General features: G+C 39.9%; 2 protein-coding genes across 3 annotated transcripts in view; one reads left to right on the top strand and one right to left on the bottom strand.

The window, feature by feature from the left end:
- Positions 1–2,764: 2,764 nt before the first annotated feature.
- Positions 2,765–22,395, bottom strand: part of LOC124257554 (carnitine O-acetyltransferase-like) — a 26,517-nt gene continuing 6,886 nt past the window's right edge. Inside the window, exons 1-14 of one of the 2 annotated variants that reach the window (XM_046691656.1) lie at positions 21,893–22,018; positions 15,836–16,024; positions 13,914–13,994; positions 11,523–11,641; positions 10,781–10,834; positions 10,105–10,273; positions 9,170–9,341; positions 8,057–8,238; positions 7,714–7,814; positions 7,008–7,127; positions 5,620–5,742; positions 4,637–4,835; positions 4,146–4,283; positions 2,765–3,379 (exon numbers count right to left, since the gene is read on the bottom strand). In XM_046691656.1, coding sequence (XP_046547612.1) covers positions 3,167–3,379; positions 4,146–4,283; positions 4,637–4,835; positions 5,620–5,742; positions 7,008–7,127; positions 7,714–7,814; positions 8,057–8,238; positions 9,170–9,341; positions 10,105–10,273; positions 10,781–10,834; positions 11,523–11,641; positions 13,914–13,994; positions 15,836–16,024; positions 21,893–21,919 — 1,887 coding nt within the window. In that variant the 5' untranslated portion in view covers positions 21,920–22,018 and the 3' untranslated portion in view covers positions 2,765–3,166. Of the gene's footprint in view, positions 3,380–4,145; positions 4,284–4,636; positions 4,836–5,619; positions 5,743–7,007; positions 7,128–7,713; positions 7,815–8,056; positions 8,239–9,169; positions 9,342–10,104; positions 10,274–10,780; positions 10,835–11,522; positions 11,642–13,913; positions 13,995–15,835; positions 16,025–21,892; positions 22,019–22,395 lie in introns of those variants that run through there. The other variant, XM_046691664.1, reaches the window with a different exon arrangement.
- LOC124257571 (serine/threonine-protein phosphatase 2A activator-like) overlaps positions 21,397–22,395 on the top strand; it is a 22,759-nt gene continuing 21,760 nt past the window's right edge. The window contains 2 exon segments of the mRNA XM_046691672.1: positions 21,397–21,434; positions 22,046–22,115. Of these exon segments, the coding sequence (XP_046547628.1) occupies positions 22,046–22,115 (70 nt within the window). The 5' untranslated portion in view covers positions 21,397–21,434.

Genomic DNA, 22,395 nt, shown 5'->3' with positions numbered 1-22,395 from the left:
TGCTGTAACTGGCATTCTGATTGGTAGGTTAGATACTGCTGTAACTGGCATTCTGATTGGTAGGTTAGATACTGCTGTAACTGGCATTCTGATTGGTAGGTTAGATACTGCTGTAACTGGCATTCTGATTGGTAGGTTAGACCTAGCAGTGTTGCCAGTCTATCAGCTTATAGAAATCTATAATAGATCATTTGTGATCGTACGAATCATGTGAATGGATGCAGGGGTTAGTGAAGGTTTACCGCAATGCGAGTCCTGAAGGATGGCAGTAAATGGTTCAGCCAATCAAATGGCTGACATCATGAGCAACAATCACACTATTTCGACACATCAAAACTTCCTATATCAGTCTGCTCTTCAGGAAGAATGAGAAACTGGGGACAGTCTGTCAGGTGGAGAAAGTCAGAGCTTTACAATGACATAGCTGTGACAATGGTTTGACCTCCTTTAAAGCCCTAGAAGCTATTTTTCAAACTGTTTTATTGCAAAAATATTTTTTGGGCAAAATAATCCATTGATAGGAATCAATGTCACCAGCAGACATCAACCTCTGTCAGAATCTAAGTTCTGAAACAAGTATACATTCACAACCGTAACAACACAGATCCCCAGGGGAATGTTGTGATATATATACAATTCAGGAGGTATCACAATAAAGCTGGAGATCCCTTACACAACAGGAATCCTAGTTCTGACTAGTCTGGAAGTGTTGCTATGGAGACAGACACTATATAATCTGTTGCTACACGGAGCAAGGATATGAGTTTTCACTGGTTTGCATCTTCTGCAGTCACGGAAGATCCAAACCACTCAAAAACTTAAAGAGATCCGATTGCCCTGATAACTCAGTGTTAATGCCAGGTTATTTGCAAAATTGTCATCATTTATAAAAGAACAGAAAAAGATACATCCACATGAAAACTCATGCAAGTATTTTTTCAGTGATGCTTTCCTATTGCCGTACAATATAAAGAATGAAGCAATGACAGTACATCACATTATTATACAGGCTGAATCAGATACAACAGACTGGCATGGAGTCTGAAAATATATATACTTTCCTGTGGCCATATATTTACAGAAATGAAAGGAAAGTTTTCAGAATTATGCATGAACTTTCAGCAATTCTATTATGACACAATATAATGATTATTAGCATTGCATGCATGTATCATCATGATTATACTTACAGTTCTGGAGGTGGTACAATAATCTGTATATTCACAGGTCCACTGTCTCACAGATACTTGGTATGTCAGTATATGAGTAACAAAAGGGCAGTAATTCACTTTCTCTGTGAAGGATCTCCAAATCTACATATGAAACAGCTGACTCAGATTGTGTCTCTTTACACCTGCTGACACAACACTGTATCTAGCAATGACAACAAAATTGCCAAAATAGACATGTAAGGATTTCGTCAAGCAACACTTGTCGGTGGGTTCACAAAGCATGTAATCTAGATTACCAGTTGTACAACTATGATATTTTAGTGGAAGCAGCAGTGGGTTAGATTGCTGACTTTGTGTGCTGGCGATTAGGTGCCTGAATCTGAGAGTGGGACTCAACCAACAAAAGTACTAGAATCTGTACTTTACTGAGAAAGTGTAATCCCAAATAAAACATGCGTTACAAGCACGTTTGGGACTGAACGCCATACTCTTTCTTCAGCCATAATACAATGGAGGGTAGGTATACTGAGCATCATATTTAACACTGCCAAGAATAAAGACAACATTCTTCACTGAGCAAACCAATTTTGCATACATACTGACCATTAACTCTGAAAACAAGTTCCTTGGTTTGATTCAGTTAAGAAGCATAACACGAACATCAGAACCTTTGGTAGACAAGATGTTGTATTACAAACCCATGTGACATTTCGAGATTTACCTTCACCATGCACACACACACATCAAGAACGTTTCAGCAACTCCTGCTTGGCTGTCCGTATTATTCCTGTGTTACCCATCTCCCATTCGCCCCGAGTATTTATTCAACATGAAATAACAGGATGTTTTGTTGTCTCTATTTTCCCTGCCATGTTATAATCTATGTCCTCATGTTATACAAAAAATACTTTAACTCCCCTGAAACACTCCTACAAAACAGGTCAGCATTGTCTCCCCTTATCTATATTTATTAAAGGTCACATACAACGCAAAAACACAACTTTGCAGATTCTGATACCTTTCGGTATGGACTTACCGAAACAAATCGTCAAAAATGCAAATTCAACTTATAAAGTTGAAAAACAACGCAATGAAAAAATCGCGAAATCGGAGTTCAAACGATTCACTAATTTTCCCCACGAGCTTGGGGGAAAAAGTGGTTTCAACAGCTGGGCTTGGCTCATAGCACATGCGCAGTGAAATAGGTTCGTGCAGCTTCGAAGCGGGTTGTCCGGTGAATACTCGGTGAAGGCTTTGGTGTGAGCTATTTTTCTAATGTTTTGTTCATATTTCACAGGCGCGAGCTTTTTATATGTTATGACAGTAGATTACCGATTTAACTGTTTATATGATTTCATTTGTCTATTTCACCACACGTTCTTCTTACTTGAGTGCACACCCTACCGCTCTGACTGGGTTCGGTATCCCGGCTGCTTCGTTTCTTGGGAAGTAAACCCAAGTACAAAATATTGCCTTTTTGATTTGCGATTGTACGCTTATAATTTTGTTTATATGTTTTTTCATAATCAGCAATATATATTATATGTCATGAATAAGTGATAATTGTGTTTTAATTATGTTTGATTTTTTGGTTGCATGTGACCTTTAAACATTGTTTCTAAAGCAGAGTGACTCAATCTACATCATAAAATATTACCAAGTAACTTTAATATGAGATAAAATAAGACACACAATCTGATAAAAAATATTTTTTCACTTCTATTTCTCTTCTGCTGTTTTGCTGGGAGACTGGAGATGAGAAAGACACAAAACATATGGACAGCAGCAAAACGGTTTACAAAATATGGACACAAACAGTTACAGAAGGTGGGGATCAAGGACAAAATTTTGACGTTTTCTAGCATCTTTTTCCACGCTCATGTCATGATGGTACACACTGATGTAGATACACCAGTGTGACTCAATCTGCAGCCATACATACAGTCAGGTCACACACATCACATACAAGGTCACACACCAAGTCATACACCAGGTTACAACTTGGCTTGAGGAGGTCCCAGTAAAGTCTGCAGGTCGTCCAGGCTCTCCTTCAGTGCTGTTTCATAGCGTTTGGAGTCGGTCTCCGGACTGTTGAAATATGACGACACAGAGAAGTTGATCTTTGTGTTCTGAGGGTTGTAGCAGATGCCGTAGCCGTCAGGGACGACGGCACCGAACGCCATCACCGCATCATGCTTGGCAGCAACCTGATCAACAAAGAACACACAGTTATACTGGGTGTAAAATACCCACCTGTGTTCAGATTTGTATGTATGTATGTTTGTTTACTGTTTAACTCAGCAATATTTCAGTTATAGGACGGTGGTCTGTAAATAATCGAGTCTGGACCAGACAATCCAGTGAATGACATCATCAGCATCCTGTCAGTTGCTGTTTACAACAAGCATGGGTTGCTGAAGACCAATTCTAACCCGGATCTTCACGGGTCTCAGACATGTATGAATAAGACTTGAATAAATACACGAGTTAGAGTGACAAAGAAATGTTTGTTGTGATCGTAAAGTTTACCCTTTCGTTACTTTTGTTCATCAGCCCAGTAAATTCTGGACTGCAACATTTCATCTGGTCTGGTAACATGCACATGATGACAGTCACAACACACAATAAACAAGGATAGCATCGTATCTGGCTGATCTTATAGAGGAGTTTCTACCAGCATAGAGAGCTAGGTACTTTACAGGGATTATGACAGTAAACTATATCGTAGTTGAAATGCGTATACTTAACAAAAGCTTACTGTACATAGGGTGAGTGTGTGGGTATGATTTTATACAACTTTTTGCTCTATCCTATTAATGCCCTGGTTGGGGACACCAAAAGTGGGCTTCACACATTACCGGTATACCCAGGTGAATACCTGAACCCATGTCTTCAGCAAGACAAGCAAACACCTGAACCACCCAATCACCCCTAACTGAACAGCATCACGGTGGAAGACGGACAAGACTGTACCTGGCTAGTGGATATCTTGAAGTACAGGCTGGTGGCGAAGGAGCCATCCATGTGGAGATCGGGGATGTTCATGCCAGCCTCCACTGCTGCTAGCTTCCACCCCAGAAGGTGACGGTCGATTCCACTGCCGTTAATAGCCTGAAAAATACACAGTAGAGTAGTCAATTCTCCCACAGTAGAGTTCCGGGCTTGGCAACCATGGTTATGCAGTTCTCATCAATATTGGTTTCCATGTCTAAATTGTTTTAGTACCACTACAAATCTGCAAGCATGCAACCGATTTTTTAACGGCATCTCTTCTACATCAGAACAATAAGTGCACAGATATTCGGAAATTTGTTCCACAAAGTGCCCAGCAACCTTTTCATTTCATCAGAACTGTAACTGAAAAGTAACTCAATTTCTTGTAACAGAAAGCTATCTATATCATCGGGCATGAAATGAAGAGGAAGACTTTCTCCTGAAACAGAAGAGAATGATTTAAAGCAGACCTCATCCGTGTACTTTCTGTGAGCCATGACAGCCTTCTTGAAGAGGTCGACCTTCACCTCCCGTGATATGGAGCTGTCCAGCATGGCCTTGGTGAAATTGAAGGAGTCAACCGAACAAGATCTGATGGTATCGGTGCGTCCCAGCTTGAACCGGCGCAGTGATGCCGTCTCGTACGTGGCACATGGCTTGCCATACAATCTGTTGTGGGTAAATATGTTACAATATTACCTGATCTCTCAAGTATCTTACCGTCATGACAGTAACTGTAAAGTTTCACAGATCATCTGCATCTGACGACTACAATCATTTACGGACATGAATCAAGACTCTGAGTTGTATTTATTGATGAAGACAGCTACATATAACCACAACAAAACAACCCATTTAACACCCCAAATTAACTATTGAAAGTGAACTGTATCAACATGTAGAATTGCTTGTGTAATGACTCCCATGTTGGGAGTTACGTCCTTTTGTTCAAACAAACAGCATAAGGAAGACATTCACTTGACAGACGTTGCACCAAGTTAAGGGGGAAGTGGCAAGAAATCCAGGGCCTAACAGGAACTTTATAACAATAGGAGACGACCTTCTGATGATGTAGATTGCCGCACAAGTCAGCGGATTGTATTTCCAGAGGCTGTACACAACAGTGAGCCGCTTAGTTGGGTTTTTGGGTACAAGGTGCATTAAAATTTGTTATCTATTTGACAACTTAGATTGTGGCATTATTATAGATGGATTGTGCACAACGTTATAACATGTCTCTATTTGTCATTTAATAATAACATGTCACTATTTGATGCTATTCCTTTAAAGCATTTCTGTAACACTCTGCTTGACTGACAACCTAATCAAGTGACATAATTGACATTTACTGGAAGTAAATGATAGTTAGCTTGGCAATTTTAATGTAGGCAAGGTCCCTGGTTACTGTGAATATTGTGATATGAACTTGGAGCCTCCCCTCCTCCTCACGTACTTGAAGTAGGCCAGCTGCATGGCTATCTGGATGTAACCATCAGGACTGAGTCGCTGGGACTTGGGGAAGTTCTTGCCGTACCCCTCGTACGTCAACCCTCGCATGTCCACGTCGTTCGCCATGCTGGAACACAACACAGACATAAACAGATTGTTGTAAGTTTACAGTGTTTGTACGTGACAGCAGTTGATGTTCTGGCATATGTCAACGTATGGGTAGTTGCATACTAATCTCGTACGTCACATGAGTGTCATATCGCGTTGACCTGTGTCGTAACGACTTGACCTGAGATTCTAACGATTTGATTGGATAACCAATGACCTCTCAATTAGGTCACATTCTGACGTAACTATTTTTTCATTCATAACAAACATGTGGATTCATTCATTCTACAACTTAAATGCATTGTGGGAATGTAAACATTGCGAACGTTGCCGTGTCGCTGTTTAATTGTGAGTCGAACTGAGACATTATATCCGTCGAAAAACATAAACGCAATGTTTCCACCAGTGATGTTATTTATCCTGAGACAACATCCCTCGACTTGACATCAAACTGAGGGAAACAAGGAGCGGCATGCTCTGGGATCTGTGTTGTGTTCTTGAAGAGAAGAAGGTGACTGAGTTGTGTCGTGTCAGGATAATAAATAATTGCACATCTAAATATAATTTATAAGAGGCCCAGATAAGCTGCGTATCTGGGTAAAATACGCCATAGAAAATTTCCAATTACGCATTGAAAAAATAATTGCTGCGTACCAATTACGCATTTAAAATGTTACATACACAAAAAGTTTAAAACAAATGCGTACAGAATATATTTATAAAAATCGCTTGCGTAATGAAAAAGACATCGATTGCTATCAAGTTGTACTGTTAGTATAGGACTAGTGTTGTACTGTCAGTATAGGATGAGTGATTTTTTATGAAATTATTTCCATTATATTAAAGTTGGTTTTGATTAGGTATGACATAAGGCAGAACATACCTGCTTAGTAAACTTACTCAATGACATATACGTAGGTGAGTAAAATGACTGAAATACGCACATATTTGAAAGCAGTGGGTAATGGAAAATGAAATACCCACTCAACATTCATAATACCCACTCCAAAAAGAATACAGTGGGTACAGTACCCACATGAGCTAAATCTTATCTGGAGCTCTGTGTTGATTGATTATATATGTAACTTCAACATACAACCCAGGACAATCAAGATAGGAATGGGTCTGCTGCAACTCATGCTTTTGTAAGAGGCAACAAACAGCATCAGGTTGTCCTAATGCACATTACTGTATCCCAACTGGGTAGTTAGAACTGTCCATGATTATTTGCTGCCTGCCATCATCTATATGGAGTACTGCGGTGTGCAGAACAACCTGTGTTACCTGTCTGCGTGTACTTTAGCCTCCTCGATGTCCTTCAGCAGCTCCTGCGAGTAGTTGAGCGGCAACTTCCGCACGTCCGTCATGCCACCTGCCTTCAGTCCCATCTCCTCATTCTTCTCACTGCCACCAATACAACAATCAGATCCAAGTGTTACAGCTCATATAAACACAGCAGGTGTTGTCAACACCCTAGATGGTTACAAGACGATGTTTATCGGATATAAAATATATACTAATATAATGGTTCAGATATCCAGGATGTGATGATGATGTTAGTTTTGCAATTTATCATCCAGTATCAAAGGTAGGGATCATGTTATCACAGTTTTAACTTAATCCTGTTACTACACTTACTGGCTTCAAAAACATTCATTGTGTATCTGCATTGATATTTGTTATTTATTTCATCAACTTTATTAAGATACAATGTATTCAGCTCATTGCATCAACATTCCACAAAGCTGTATTCATGGGTACTTTTTAACTGAATCACTGGTAGACTGAGAGAAATCTAAAACACATGTCATGGTTGACACATGTCATGGTATTCCAATCCTGTCCACTGACTTGTCAATTACTGGACATTGTAAGGTGTCCATGCAGCTTTCATGACATTTAATTCTGAACCAATGTCCATGTCTTCAACACCCTGCCTTCAATTTTCCATTACAAAATTTCAAAGACCTGAGATGAGCCACTGACTGACCAGAATGTGAGAACGTGGTCCATGATGGCCGCGATCGGAGGCCCCTCCGCTGTGGTGTGCTCATAGTTCAGGCCGCACACTCCGTTCTCACCAACAACAAACTGTCAGGGAAACAGAAATAGATTACAACATGGTTCCACACAACATCAAACATCTCATCAGAGGGAACGAGAACATCCTGAAGATGTCACTTCCTGGCAGCTCAGATTACTGTGGTTTTTAATTATACAAAGTTTACATATGACACAGTCAGGCTCAATTTCATCCTGGTGACTTACGAACATAGGTTCTCTTTAGATTCTGGAATTCCATAATCATATGAAACACAAACTCGGGAACTAACCTGCAATGTCTTGTCAAACCAGCGGTTGCCCGAGTTATACGCACTGCCTCCGCCGTGCAGCATCTGAGTGATGGCGAGGGAGTTGGCGTGGTCCTCATCAGTGGGCTGCGGCCCGGTACTGTCAAGGCACATCACAAAGATGCTTCTCTGCAGGCTCTCCATGGCAGTCTTGTTGGCCTTGTCTGAAAACATCACCAGCATCCCACATGTCAATGTATGCACTGTATTAATGTTCTATAAAAGATTCTGAGAGAGTTTGGTACCAGTCAGGATGCTCACAATAAGAAATATGTGGAAAGGACAGCTTCACACTGACAGGGGAGCGAGCAGATGAATCCTGTGTAATGACAATATTAGTGACCTTCAAATAGCCAGATATACCTGTGATACACAGCAAGAGGACCAATCCAGGCCAGGTAATCACACATGTCACCAAGTCTGACAACTAAACCCTCAGGGGGAGAATATTAAATTGAGTCCAACTGGTGCTGTCATTAGACGAGTTTGCGACAACAGCAGATTGACCTGTGATGGCAGCCTGCAAACAGTCAAATCTGGATCTGACAAACCAATGATTGATATAATTAGAAAAGTGCTTAGCCATCAGATTCCAAGGAAACAAAATCAACCATGTTACGAGGTGTGAACATTGGCCAAGACTTGGATGTGAGTGTAGGAACACGGCCAGTATGTGGCTATACAGTTAACATCGGCCTAACACTCCCAAGAAGAACATATGATGAATGTGAATCATTCATCTGTGTTAAATGTTTGTTGGTCTTTATGTATGAAGTTACTGTTTTGAAAACTGCAATGTAACTACAGATGAATGTGCTGGATAGGTTATTAGAGTGAAATATTTAGACCCCAAACCCTCACAAAGAAGCAGTTTTCTGCAGCTTTTTGACCTGACAAGGTGTTTGTGGTTGTTGTTGGCAATCTGGTCAAGTGCTAGCAATCAAACAGTCAAACATCGTCGCAGCTTACAACATACCATCGAGTCAACACAGATATGGCTTTGAGTCAACACAGATATCTATTTCAGATTGGCTGATGGGGACATACTCTACCCCCTCACACAAGGAGCTATGAAGTGTACTGAGGTGACCTCACCCTTGACCAGGTGCTTGTAGGTCTTGGCCCAGCTGGTCCGGTCCCCCATAGTCAGGACGCCGATGGAGGGTGCGGCATTGGGGGACATCTCCACGATCTTCTTCAGCTGCTCGTAGATCTGCTCCACATTGAGAGGGCGGTTGTCGTTGCCGTACACATCCACAGAGAACAGCTGTAGACAGGTACACATTCATCATAACACTGCACTAACAAGGTATGTCAGACTGAAATATGTCAGACTGAAAAAAATATAAAAAATAAAATAAAAAGTCTTGAATGAAGCTTAAGTCAAGTAAATTCATCTATTTCCAAAATGACCCACATAACTGAGGGCTGCTGGGCCATAGGCTCACTTTTTAGAGAGGCAGGAATGAACACTGGGTCTAGTCCATGAGGTCACACAACAATCACCTGCCAGTACCATTACTGTGTCTTGTTGAGGTGTTTCAGTGTAACAATCACAATGTTTAACTGCCATGTTAGTGATCTGCTGTGATAAATAGGAAAGTGAGTGAGTGAGTTTAGTTTTACACCGCTTTTAGCACTATTCCAACAATATCATGGCGGGGACACCAGAAATGGGTTTCACACATTGTACCCATGTGGGGAATCGAACCGGGTCTTCAGTGGTTGGTTATTTGTTGTTAAGAGCTGTACTCAACAATATTCAGCTATACATTGAGAGCGATCTGTAGATAATCACAAGTCTGAACCAGACAATCCAGTGATTGATATCATGAACATTGGGATACAATGACATGCAAGTCAAGTCAACGACCCTGACCATCTGATCCTGAAGATCAAGTCCTGCCTTCGTCAAACCCAAGATATTATTATCATGATTGCAGTCATAAACATATTTAATGTTCTGATGTTGTTTAATTTAAAACAAATTCTGTTCAGTTTAAATAACACTGTCAGTAGCATCTTCCTACCTGATTCTTGTGCATGACGGTAATATGCCGTGGGGGGTTGGGATCAGTGGACGGGTAAAGGACGTGGGAGTCCCTCTTTACCCCCGGGATGCGGCAGCCGCCCAGGATGGTGTAGTACTGGATCATACACAGAGGTTTGCCACCCAACAGCTCCACCGGCAGGGTCTGCCTGTAAAACACAGTCATATTCAGTGTGCGAAAATAGCCACCGGCCTGCTAGCCTGTGGCTAGTAAAAATCCAGTCGGACCAGTAAATCTCCACATTCACTGACCTGACTGGCTGGTGAATTTTCATGGGGTCATTTTGTAAATATATCACTCTCTCTAACTCTCTGTTATAATACATAATAAATATGTTCATCATATTAACAGGTTAATGAATGAAGAAACCCGTGTCTACATTCAAATTTCGGGCTAGTGAATTATTTTGTGGGCCAGCAACTTTCAGGCAAAGCAAAATTTTGAAACTATTTCGCACGCTGGTCATATTTCACAAAGACCTGAAACGCTGCTGCAACTGTCGATAAATCACAGACACATTTCACACTACCTTTCACACAGACCTGGAACAAATAGGTTCACTTCAACATCTTGGTCAATTGTTCTCCTTTGGTGGTTGTCTCTCAGTACCTCTAGTGATTAGGGTGTAAGATATGTCAGACGTAAGTTTACTTACTCATCAATCGTAATTTTGTAATCAATGACCCCAGCAATCACCTTGGCAGCAAATCTGGAAAAGAAAGATTTTCATCTCGTACATCATCCTACTGAAATATGAGTAAAGACAGCAAACACTGTTGACAGACAACATCAGTCAGCAACTGAAGTGGTCTTGAAGCTACAACACAGAAAAGGCCACGGAATCTGCACAACAGAGAGGAATAAACCCAAACTGTGTAGCTGTGTCAGATCCCCCCCGCGGGGCTCCTGTGTTACAGTGAAACTCTGCATGATGGTCGTATGAGGTGATCTAGAGTATCAGGTTGGTGAGATGGCTGATACCTGTCACCTGATAACGTCTGAGTTTATTCATAACATCAATCACTGACCTGTCTGATTCCAGACCCGTGAAGATCAGGGTTAGAATTGATCTTCTGTAACCCATGCTTGTCATAAGATGCGCTTAACAGGATTGTCTGGTCCAGACTCGATTATTTACAGATTGCCGCCATATAGCTGAGATACTGCTGAGTGCTGCGGAAAACTAAACTCACTCATTGTCTGATTCAAATTGAATTTTTCGGTGCTTAAACACAGCAAACACATTCCTAATCCCTGATGCTCTGGTGAATTGACAGATTCTGTAATATAAACAGGCTAACCAATTAAATAAACCCCGATAGATTGTGCAGTTCTCTGCTGTATAGAGAGGAGAGAAACAATGCATATTCATCTGCGACTAATACAAAGTCACTGACCTCAGCTGACCCTTCTTATCGTTGTAGTCCTGTCGAGGGAAGATGACCGCCGGGTTGGAGGCGATGACAACAGGGGTGCGGATACTGAGGTACGCCACATCCTTCCACCAGTCAGACAACTAGGGCAGACCAGTACAACAGCTTCAGTGAACAACAGGTTAATATGGGTCTTTACCCTTTAGTTAGTGAGTCAGTCAGTTTTATGCCATCTTTATCATGGTGAGGAACACCAGAAATGGGTTTCACACGTACCCATGTGGGGATTCGAACCCGGGCCTTCAATGAAGGCATTAACCACTAGGCTACCCCAAAGCCCTTTTGCTTTACTCCCACTGTGCCCACTTTTGGAAATGGGCAGTGTTAAAACAACAGAGGGATTATGGTATAGTCTGTATCAGGCTAGTGGGCACTGGTATATAGTATAGTCTACTTAACTCTTAAGTCATCAACTACATACTTAACTTATAAACCTTGATCAGAGCTCCAGATAAGATCTAGTTCATGTGGGTACTGTACCCACTGTATTTTTTGGAGTGGGTATTATGAATGTTGAGTGGGTATTTCATTTTCCGTTACCCACTGCTTTCAAATATGTGCGTATTTCGGTCATTTTACTCACCTAAGTATTATGTCATTGAGTAAGTTTACTAAGCAGGTATGTTCTGCCTTATGTCATACTTAATCAAAACCAACTTAAATATAATGGAAATGATTTCATAAAAAAATCACTCATCCTATACTGACAGTACAACACTAGTCCTATACTATCAGTACAACTTGATAGCAATCGATGTCTTTTTCATTACGCAAGCGATTTTTATAAATATATTCTGTACGCATTTGTTTTAAACTTCTTGTGTATGTAACATTTTAAATGCGTAATTGGTACGCAACAATTATTTTTCAATGCGTAATTGGAAATTTTCCATGCATATTTTACCCGGATATGCAACTTATCTGGGCCTCTGCTTGATGATTCCAGATGTCCCAATGTACATTACCCTCTGCCAGAATTCAGTGACATAGTCTGAGACTGGGATACATTTTGGTTGTCTAAAAAGGCAGCTTCTAAGACTTCCCACCTGATATGAGTCAAAAACTTGTCAACAGAAAGTCGGTTTGGATCGACCTCGTGGTTATGAATGTTGTTGTACTCGGTCTTTGACTTTATTATTCTTCTGGTCCTAACCCTAAACTTATAGTTGACATAAATCAAATTGTGTCCACCCTGTTCATTATCAATGTACTTGACCTCAACTTGAGTATTAGCCATGATGTTGAATGATGAAGTGGGGGTTAGTTTTATCATATACATATATGACTGTGACATTTGTCAGTGCTCACCAATTTGTTCAGACTTGTGGTCACGGTGTCACCAGATTTACCTTGTAACAGACTATAACTAATTCCCGTATTGTTCTACAGGTGACTGCATTTTGTTGTTTTAAGAAAAGTGGGCACAGTGGGCGTACATCGCCCCTTTACCCTTTACCGCATGACAGTTAAGGATATATCCTTGAGATATCCTGCAAGATGAGTTGACAAACAGCCTTCAAGATAGATGGCTGGATTGCAAATTACCAACATATCAAATACACAGGCAAATAATACAATCATTTCTTTGGATTAATTGTTACCATACCATGACCCTTTAATCTCTAAAACTTTCTGGGGCGGTGGGGTAGCCTAGTGGTTACAGCATTGGCTCGTCACGCCGAAGACCGGGTTCAATCCCCACATGGGTACAATGTGTGAAGCCCATTTCTGGTGTTCCCCGCCGTGATGTTGCTGGAATATTGCTAAAAGCGGTGTAAATCCAAACTCAGTCAGTCAGTCAAACACTTTCCTTAAAAATTGTTAATATTCTGTTTACTGTATTGGGTATAATGTTCCTCCTAACCAGGAATGTGTCATTTCATCATTGTTCATGTGACCACAAATGGATTTCATCCAAGTCCTGCACTGTCATTGGCTAATAAAACACACTCAGACCGTATCATCACGAACAGGCTCCTGTTGGTTTACCACCAAAATCTGAATGTAGACATCTTTCAACATTGGCAGCAGGGTATCATACCATTCATCGATTCTACGAACCAGAAGTATGGTACTTATTCAGGCGTGTAGCAAGCCAAATATTTTGTGTAAGCCCGATAGGTTGCAAAGATTTATATTTAGATTGTATTCAGGACTTGTCCAACCTTATTAGCAACAATCATGTGTAAGCCCGGGCTTTTTTTTGTAATGGTAGCTACGCCCCTGTTATTGGTTTGAAAAAATATGTCTGGTACTCCTCTGATAATGACCAGTCGTGTACTTATCACTGGTCAACCAGCTGAGAGAATTATCTGGAGCACAGTAAAATGAAATAGAGAATTGTTCCATCCTTACCCAGTTTACTTTTTCAGTTGCCCTTTTTTCCAGCAGAGCTTGCAGCTCAGGGCCAGGTGACTTCTTGAAGGCTTCAACAAGCTGGAAACCAGTAACACTAGCAATGTATACTGTAACATGGGATGTTCTGACGGCATGGTCCATGCCAGCACAGGGGCGTGTCATGCTTAGAAACAGCGTTAGAAAGACATATAGGTATATAGACCCTACCCTAGTACTATATAAAAGGAAAGGGATGTAACGATGGAACAAGCCCCTCCTCAATCTAAGTTAGATTTCACCACGTAAACTATTTTTAAGGCCCCCGTCGAGGGCCTACGGATCGAAAGCCAGATGATTTCCCTACAAAATGAGCTAAAAATGGTCACAATCAGATTATTATTTCAAAAGTTATACGTCACGACTCACCGAAAACAACTACCTTCGCAATTCCAAGCCAAAATCATGGATCACCCAAGACAGCGAAAACTCACCTTATAAATTCGTTTATTAATTCCAGCCACGTTGACAGCACCTATGTAGGGCTAGATTCAATCGGCAGCTGCATTCCACGGGTCTAAAGCTTATTGCAACATCTACAAATCATTTCCTCGACAGTAAGCAGGCATTTTCTCCAAAACCATGGGTAATCATACTCACATGTCGGCCATAGATGGCCTTGACATTTAAGTGACCTGAGCAGTAACTTGGTAAGAATAATTTTCAAGGTTAAATATTTATAAATATAATTTCCTAAAAATGAATCAATATCGAATGCATTTTTACAACCTCTAAAATTATTCTTAACAATTTACTGTTCCGTACATCAACCAAAATAGAAGGAATATTGCAAAGTTCATATTTCACGCCCATTAGCAAACAGTCAAAATCTTACAGTATATTATATTTTCCACCAATCGGATGGCCCAATTCAGTTTCTGCGGATCTGCTCAGATCACTTGAATGTCAAGGCCATCTATGGCCGACAAGTGAGTATGATTACCGGTGGTTTTGGAGAAAATGCCTGCTTACTGTCGAGGAAATGATTTGTAGATGTTGCAATAAGTTTTAGACCCGTGGAATGCCGCTGCCGATTGAATCTAGCCCTACATAGGTGCTGTCAAAGTGGCTGGAATTAATAAACGAATTTATAAGGTGAGTTTTCGCTGTCTTGGGTGGTCCATGATTTTGGCTTGAATTGCGAAGGTAGCTGTTTTCGGTGAGTCGTGGCGTATAACTTTTGAAATAATGATCCTATTGTGACCATTTATAGCTCATTTTGTAGGGAAATCATCTGGCTTTCGATCCGTAGGCCTCGACGGGGGCCTTAAAATAGTTTATGTGGTGAAATCTAACTTTGATTGAGGAGGGGGTGGTTCCATCGTTACATCCCTTTCCTTTTAAAGAGTACTAGGGTAGGGTCTATATACATATGTCTTTCTAATGTTGTTTCTAAACGTGACACGCCCCTGTGAGTGCCAGTCTATACCATACAGGGCTCAATACACAGGATAAACAATAAACAGGATAAAAAAAAAAAGCACAAACAACAAACAGGATTACACGCAGAGCAAAACGGAAACAATTCCTGGTGTTTGACAAAGTTATTCATGACAGGATTTGTATTTTGACATAAAGATATATCAAGGTTATATTTATAGACGTATATCTAAACCAAAAACATGTACAATACCGAGGAACTATTCTGCCCTGTACATTCCACAGCTTACTGACGGGGTTAACCTCTTTGGTCACAAGGTCTGTGGTTTGAATCCCATTACGGGACTCCCATTAACAACATAATAACTCACAATCCAAGAAACTAGAACTACCCACAAAATGTAACTAATCAATAAATTAAGTTACATTGCAGATGTTATCCAAGAACATCCTTAAGGCTATAGCCATGTTAGAAAACAGGCCAGATCTGAGGCCAAACCAACCTTTTCCGTATGGCGGTAGTCGTCAGCGTTGACTAACGGCTGTACAGTGCGCAGGTACTTCTGTAGCGTCTGATCTATCTGTGGGAGAGGAAGTCGGGGCAGGGAGTCCTGGACGGAAAACATCCGCCCAATGGCCTTGATCCTCGGTTCCGTCTGCATTCTGGACAGGATCAGACCAGCATTGTTACCCTGACAACAACACAGCAACATCACTATCCCATATCAGTGAGTGAGTGAGTGAGTTGTTCCAATGCCATTTTCAAGAGCATTTTAGTTATATCACATGATAGGCTCAGGAAAGGCTGAAGTCAGGTCTGAATCCATTAATTTTGTGAAGGCATGCTGCAAACAGATGCAAATTTAGGATTCAAACCTACCATCATCAGATCCTGACACAACTATGGGACACAACCCTGCAAGGCAAATTTTACTCCTGTGGCAAATCAGGTTTCCTAATTATACATGACACTCTTGCTCCATGTTCAGAGCCCAACCAATCTCATAACAATCAAGCCTTCTACCCCAAGTTATACCTCTCAATATGGACATATCACATACACTCTCTGTATTTGCATGGACACCATTAAACTGACTGATCTCAATTTAAATATTCCACCACTTGTATTTGGAAAGAAATTCACACAACTGTTTGTACAGACTTTTCGTTAAACCGCAATAAATATTACGTTTAGAGCATCAACTAGTATTTCTTTAAATCTCTAAATGAAACTGTTTGGCCGCTTTGAAGCTTGTACATATTCAGCATCTTTTTTTAACGTGCAAAAGGTTTCTGGGGAATGATATAAATTTCAACACCACAAAACCAAGAGGACAAGGTCATTGATACCCCCACCCACCCACAATGGTAATTCGTTGACTTGAAAATGTCATCTTGTTTTGGTGCTTACATGTCAAATATAATGCTATTTGAGGAATAATTTTCTGCCACAACGAAATAAAATATATAAACTTTATAAAACCTAATGAATCACCAGTTTTAACAATACTTACAATCTCCATTACCTATGTATTCAATTATTTTTGTAATATAGTTCGCTGCTCATACATCCTGTCGCTACGATATTCTGTACTATGTGTCACGATTACAATGAAACCTCATCACTTATACATTAGCTTTCACAGTTGTAATGCCTCATAACTTATACACAAAATAATTGTTTCACTTTCTATAAACCTCACTGATTCTTTATTAGGTTTCATTTTCTATAAAATCACTTCTCCTATACTATATATCTGAACTCCCAGCTCTCTATGAGGATTCTATATTAAAGTATGTTTTACAAATTTTCTTGTAAATATAACAATGACACGATGTATGACAATTGTGTAGGTAGAAACGTTGTTACTGTTGCTTTATTACTGGAATAATGCTGCTGCAACATCAACTTTAACTCACTCACTCTCAGCTAAGATCCACTTTTCACACTTTTCTTTGTAGGTGTTTTTTGATACAGCACAATATCAAGGAGCATTACATCAGTATGTATGAAAAATGACATTGCCTCAAGCCTTCAGTGCAGACTGAATCATCTGACAGCTGTGATTGGATGATTTACTGAAATATTTTTGTGTTTTTTAAATGTACATCCGTCCAGTAAATAAAACTGAGCATATTTTTCAACATTTAGTGCTGTCTTTTTTAACACAATGACTAATGTTGAATGTGTGCAGAGATATTTTCAGGTAGGTGACATTTGGTGCGGAACTGGGTTGGTGTGTTCAGCTTCCTGTACTCAAAAAAGGCTCGCATAATACAATTTTTATTCCTAATATATAATATTAATGATACGGAAACACACAAGGTTAATAATCTATATTTCTTGTTGTAAAACCTCATGCCAATCATACAGTACCGAAACTGACTTAAACTTTTGCTGTCAATTCCTTAAAATAAGATAAAATTTTCCCATAAATTTTGTTATAATATCAAATTCCATTGCATTTTAAATGGCAGTTGCCCTTTTCATTCTTTTATTTCATTAAAATATTTTTAAAAATTTCATTAAAATACTTTTCATCTCTATTTATGCTTTAATTTCGAGATTTTAAGTAATGAAAAACAGCTGCAATCCTTCTTTTATCAATCAATAATTGATTTTGAATGTGAATATGTCATTTATACCCCTATCACTTTTCATGCTTCAGGCATTTTATTCTATTGACATATTTTACAAATTCTACAAAAGTTTGTTTGTTGTTTAACGCCACACTTAGTACCCGGTAGTATTCCAGCTATATGGCAGTGGCCTATAATTACTTGAATCAGGACCAGATAATCCAGTGATCAACATCAAGACCATTGATTTTTCAAAAGCAAACAATGCTAAAAAATGTGAATAATGTTTGTATAAAACTGACAGGGTTTACTGTTTGTGTATTATCATTGGCCTATATGTATCGGCCATAGAATGAGTGAGTGAGTCTAGTTTTACAACGCTTTTAGCAATATTCCAGAAATATTATGGCGGGGGACACCAGAAATGCCTGGCCATAGAAACTGAAGCTTGTCCAATTAATACAAAAACAAAAACTGACCAATAGTTTAGGTACCATGAGGTGTTGTAAACAGTTTTCCCTTTTAAGGGCTCTGTTATGTGTGATGATAGATAGACTACAGAGTAAATATGTAGGTTTCGATCACTGATAAGACAAGAAAACTGATTACAGATGTTTTGGACTCCATGCCTGAATGTTCTGGCAACTCTAGCTCAACAAGCAGTTGCCAGGAATCTCTCGAAAAGAATCACCATGGCAACTGTTTCAATCTGAAGCAGGTATCATAAAAATCCCACACCATCAGTTCAAGGATTAATTGCAGATAATTCAAAATTAATTACTAGTAATTAAAAACTTTTAATTTTAACAGCAAATATCTCTTCTTGTCCAATGACTTCCAAGTTTCTTGTTCAGCTGTGGAATCTTATTCCCAGCAATTTATCCTGGACTTGTCAACGCCTGGACTGTGCTTGTTTTACTTCTCTGGTCTAAGAAGTTCAGTTGAGTCAGAGTGAAAGCAACAGTGCAACACATACTGATAGCAGAAAACACCTCTAGAAATTCTACCTCATGAGCATGTCATGTCATTGTGTTGACTCTGCTACTGTTGAAATATATACTGAGATAGTGAAAACTAGGGGTGGGTATTGCAGACAATTTTCATATTGCGATATATTGCGGTGCGAAAGCATATATTGCGATATGTATTGCAATATATTGCAAGATGTTGTTTAAAAAAAATAATACTTATAATCGAGTTAATGCTTGATCATTCCCACCACCATTACCACAATCATCAAGATTTCCGAGTGTTACGAAGTTTTCTGAATGCATGTCAAAATACCGCTTTTTGATCAGCTTATCGGAATATGAATCGTTTTCATGTGTGAACCGGTAAATACCAGTAAATCGTTATATTACGCAGCCCTAGTGAAAACCTTGTTTCTACCCACAGTTAACGTGTAGTTCATGACATGTGAGGTGCTTGGATCAATTGTCTATGTAGATTCACGATCGTAAGTACAACAATATCTAAATATCAGTCACAAATCCTCATGGAATGTTTGAGGTTTTTATATCTCAAGAAAATAGGATGGTAATCAGTCATATCTACAAGCATATGATTTATGAAGGTACACTTCTCGCCGGTCATGCAGAGTCAAGTAATGACTGTGTTATGTCATCGTTGCTTCTGGTAACAGCTGTCGATATTTGTCAGTTGTAATTAAGAGGAATTCTAAGATGCTTCGCTAAAAGATCAAAGGCACCGACAGTACTTTGTCAGGCAATAAAGTACACTTTTTGCATGACGTCACACTGTATTGACGTCACTTCGCCATTCTCGTCTGCCTCCTTGTTGTCAAACGTACCCTTGTTAACCGACGTCACGATGCATGTCAGCTATCATCACTTCAAAGAGTCTCCTACAATAAACTAGCTGCTGTTTGCTCTACCATGCGTCATGAAATATTCCTCACTGAGCCAGCTCATTCCTTTTTCAATGCAATCAAATGCACCTCATACAACTGTATGACATTTTCGATCAAGTACAAGGTGCAAAGCGGAATGGAATCATCAGAGCTTACATTTCTGTATCCTGATTTTGGCTTGGGTCCGTTTCTATATAACCTGAGTGTATGGGACAGGTTCATTATATCAGGGGGTAAGACTAGGTTGTCATCACAGTCACGCCTGGTTGATTTGTCTTACAATTGGGATGTCTGACTTTTGGGTCATCTAACTTTTGGGAGTAAACCGAGGTACTTATCTGTAGTAGTCGTTCCGACAATGACCCCTTCAGCCTCACTAATATACACATGTTATACATAAACTGTAATGATTGAAACAATATTATGAAATTTCAAGACCAAATTGGGGATGAATGACAAAACCTGTCATTTAACTTTTCATCTCACACTTGTTTAGATATACTTGGGGAGTAAGTGAGCGTGTGAGTTTTTAGTTTTAGCAATATTCCAGGAGCATCAGGATGGGTGACACCAGAAATGGGTTTCACACATGTGGGGAATCTAACCCTGGGTCTTCGGGGGAATCTAACCCTGGGTGATCGGTGTGACGATTGAGCTCTTGAACTGCTAGACTACCCCATCGCCCCAATACTTGTAGAAGAGACCGACATAAATTATATTTTTCATTGAAGGGTGGAACAGACTACCCTCACTGGCAGGATGCAAATAATTAGAAATACATGGAGTCGCTTGCATTTGCATCAGAACTGTCATTTACGCTGAAGGGGTCGTTTTCGGCACAGGTACTACAGATATGTACCCCAGGTACGTTTCTGTATACAGACATGTACCCTAAACAAAGACAAACTACAGAAACGTACCCGGTACCCTAAACGACGGACGAGTCCATATTCCGCAACCCAAAACCGAAACCGTATGTAATTGTTCCCGTTCAACTGATTGCGAGTGGTGTACGTTGTGCACCGTGAAATATTCTTTACTGTGTATGCTCTTATATAACGCAATCAAATGCATCTAATACACCAGTATGACAGTTCCGATCAAGAAAACTCCACAATGCAGAATGGAATCGTCCAAGGGTGCATTTCTGTATTCTGAGTTTGGCTAGGGTACAATTCTGTATACACAAACGTACCTGGGGTACATATCTGTAGAACCCGCGCCAGACAACGACCCCTTCTGCATCATTTACAGATCCTGAGGCTAAGGAAAGAGTGGATCAGTCTTGCATGTTACCTAATACAACTGACACTAAAGATGCATTCAATCAAAACGTAGCGTATTTTCCAACACTAAATACGGCTGAAGGGGTTGTTGTCAGCACAGGTACTACAGATGTGTACCCTAGCCAAAATCAGAATACAGAAACGTACCCTTAGACGATTCCATTTTACATTGTGGAGTTTTCTTGATCGGAACTGTCATGCTGTTGTATTAGATGCATTTGATTGCGTTGTATAAGAGCATACACAGTAACGAGTATTTCACGGTGCACAACGTACACCACTCCCAATCAGCTGAACGGGAATAACTACATACGGTTTTGGTTTTGGGTTGCGGAATATGGACTAGTCTGTCGTTTAGGGTACCAGGTACGTTTCTGTAGTTTGTCTTTGTTTAGGGTACATGTCTGTATACAGAAATGTACCTGGGGTACATATCTGTAGTACCTGTGCCGACAACGACCCCTTCAGCCTAAATACGTTTGTTTGGGTTTATCGGCTGGCAGACAAATTCGACCAAAGTTCACCATTTACCGTTGAGAGTATGGACTTCAAGTAACATTTGCCGAATGTGAATCTGACAGTACTATTCCCAGCGGCGCTTGTCCTCATAACCTTTGTAAACAGGTTCAACAGTTGTAAACAACTGCAAAATATTATTCTGCTGAAAGACAATAGTGGTTAGCATTTGCGCTATAACCTCTACCAGCGTATATTTTAATCAACACATTCTCATATGAAAAACGAATTCTTTGACATCTTCTAATATTGTTGTTGCACTGCAATCTTCTGATAACATGCATATGTTTTACACTCAGATTACTTACCAGTGGCCTCCTCAGATGCCGCAGCATTGTGATCGTGACTGGCAAAACTTTATTTAAAGTGGAGCTTGAGGGTCAAAGTACAGAGTATTTCCGAAGCAATGTGCAGGTTTGTTGTGGGTCCTGAAACGCATGCGTGCTTTTATCTATTTTTAGATGAACATCATAGCGCATGACCACACGGAAAAGGAAGTACCGGTAAACAACATGGCCGACTCAGTGACAGGTGCGTGTAAATACATAAACAAAATTTGAAATTTGCTATTGACATATAATTCTAAAGCAACTGAATAGCTTTCTCTTTCTCAGTTTACAGCTTTCTCTTTCATAACAGGGCCATACAGGTCAGAAATGGGCATGTTATTACTGCAGGCAGTCAAAAACAATCATGTGTCAGTGTGTTAATTTTGTCAAATTTACTGTTTTTATTCACACGACAATTAATTTATAATACAAGTTACTGAACAACGTGTTGATGTCAATATTCATTTTTCATCAATAAAAAT

The sequence above is a fragment of the Haliotis rubra genome, unplaced genomic scaffold (assembly GCF_003918875.1).
Source record: "Haliotis rubra isolate DU_JTF1 unplaced genomic scaffold, ASM391887v1 Scf117, whole genome shotgun sequence".
Lineage (NCBI taxonomy): Eukaryota > Metazoa > Mollusca > Gastropoda > Lepetellida > Haliotidae > Haliotis > Haliotis rubra.
Note: the sequence above shows the minus strand (reverse complement) of the source record. Positions and strands in the feature narration are given on the sequence as shown.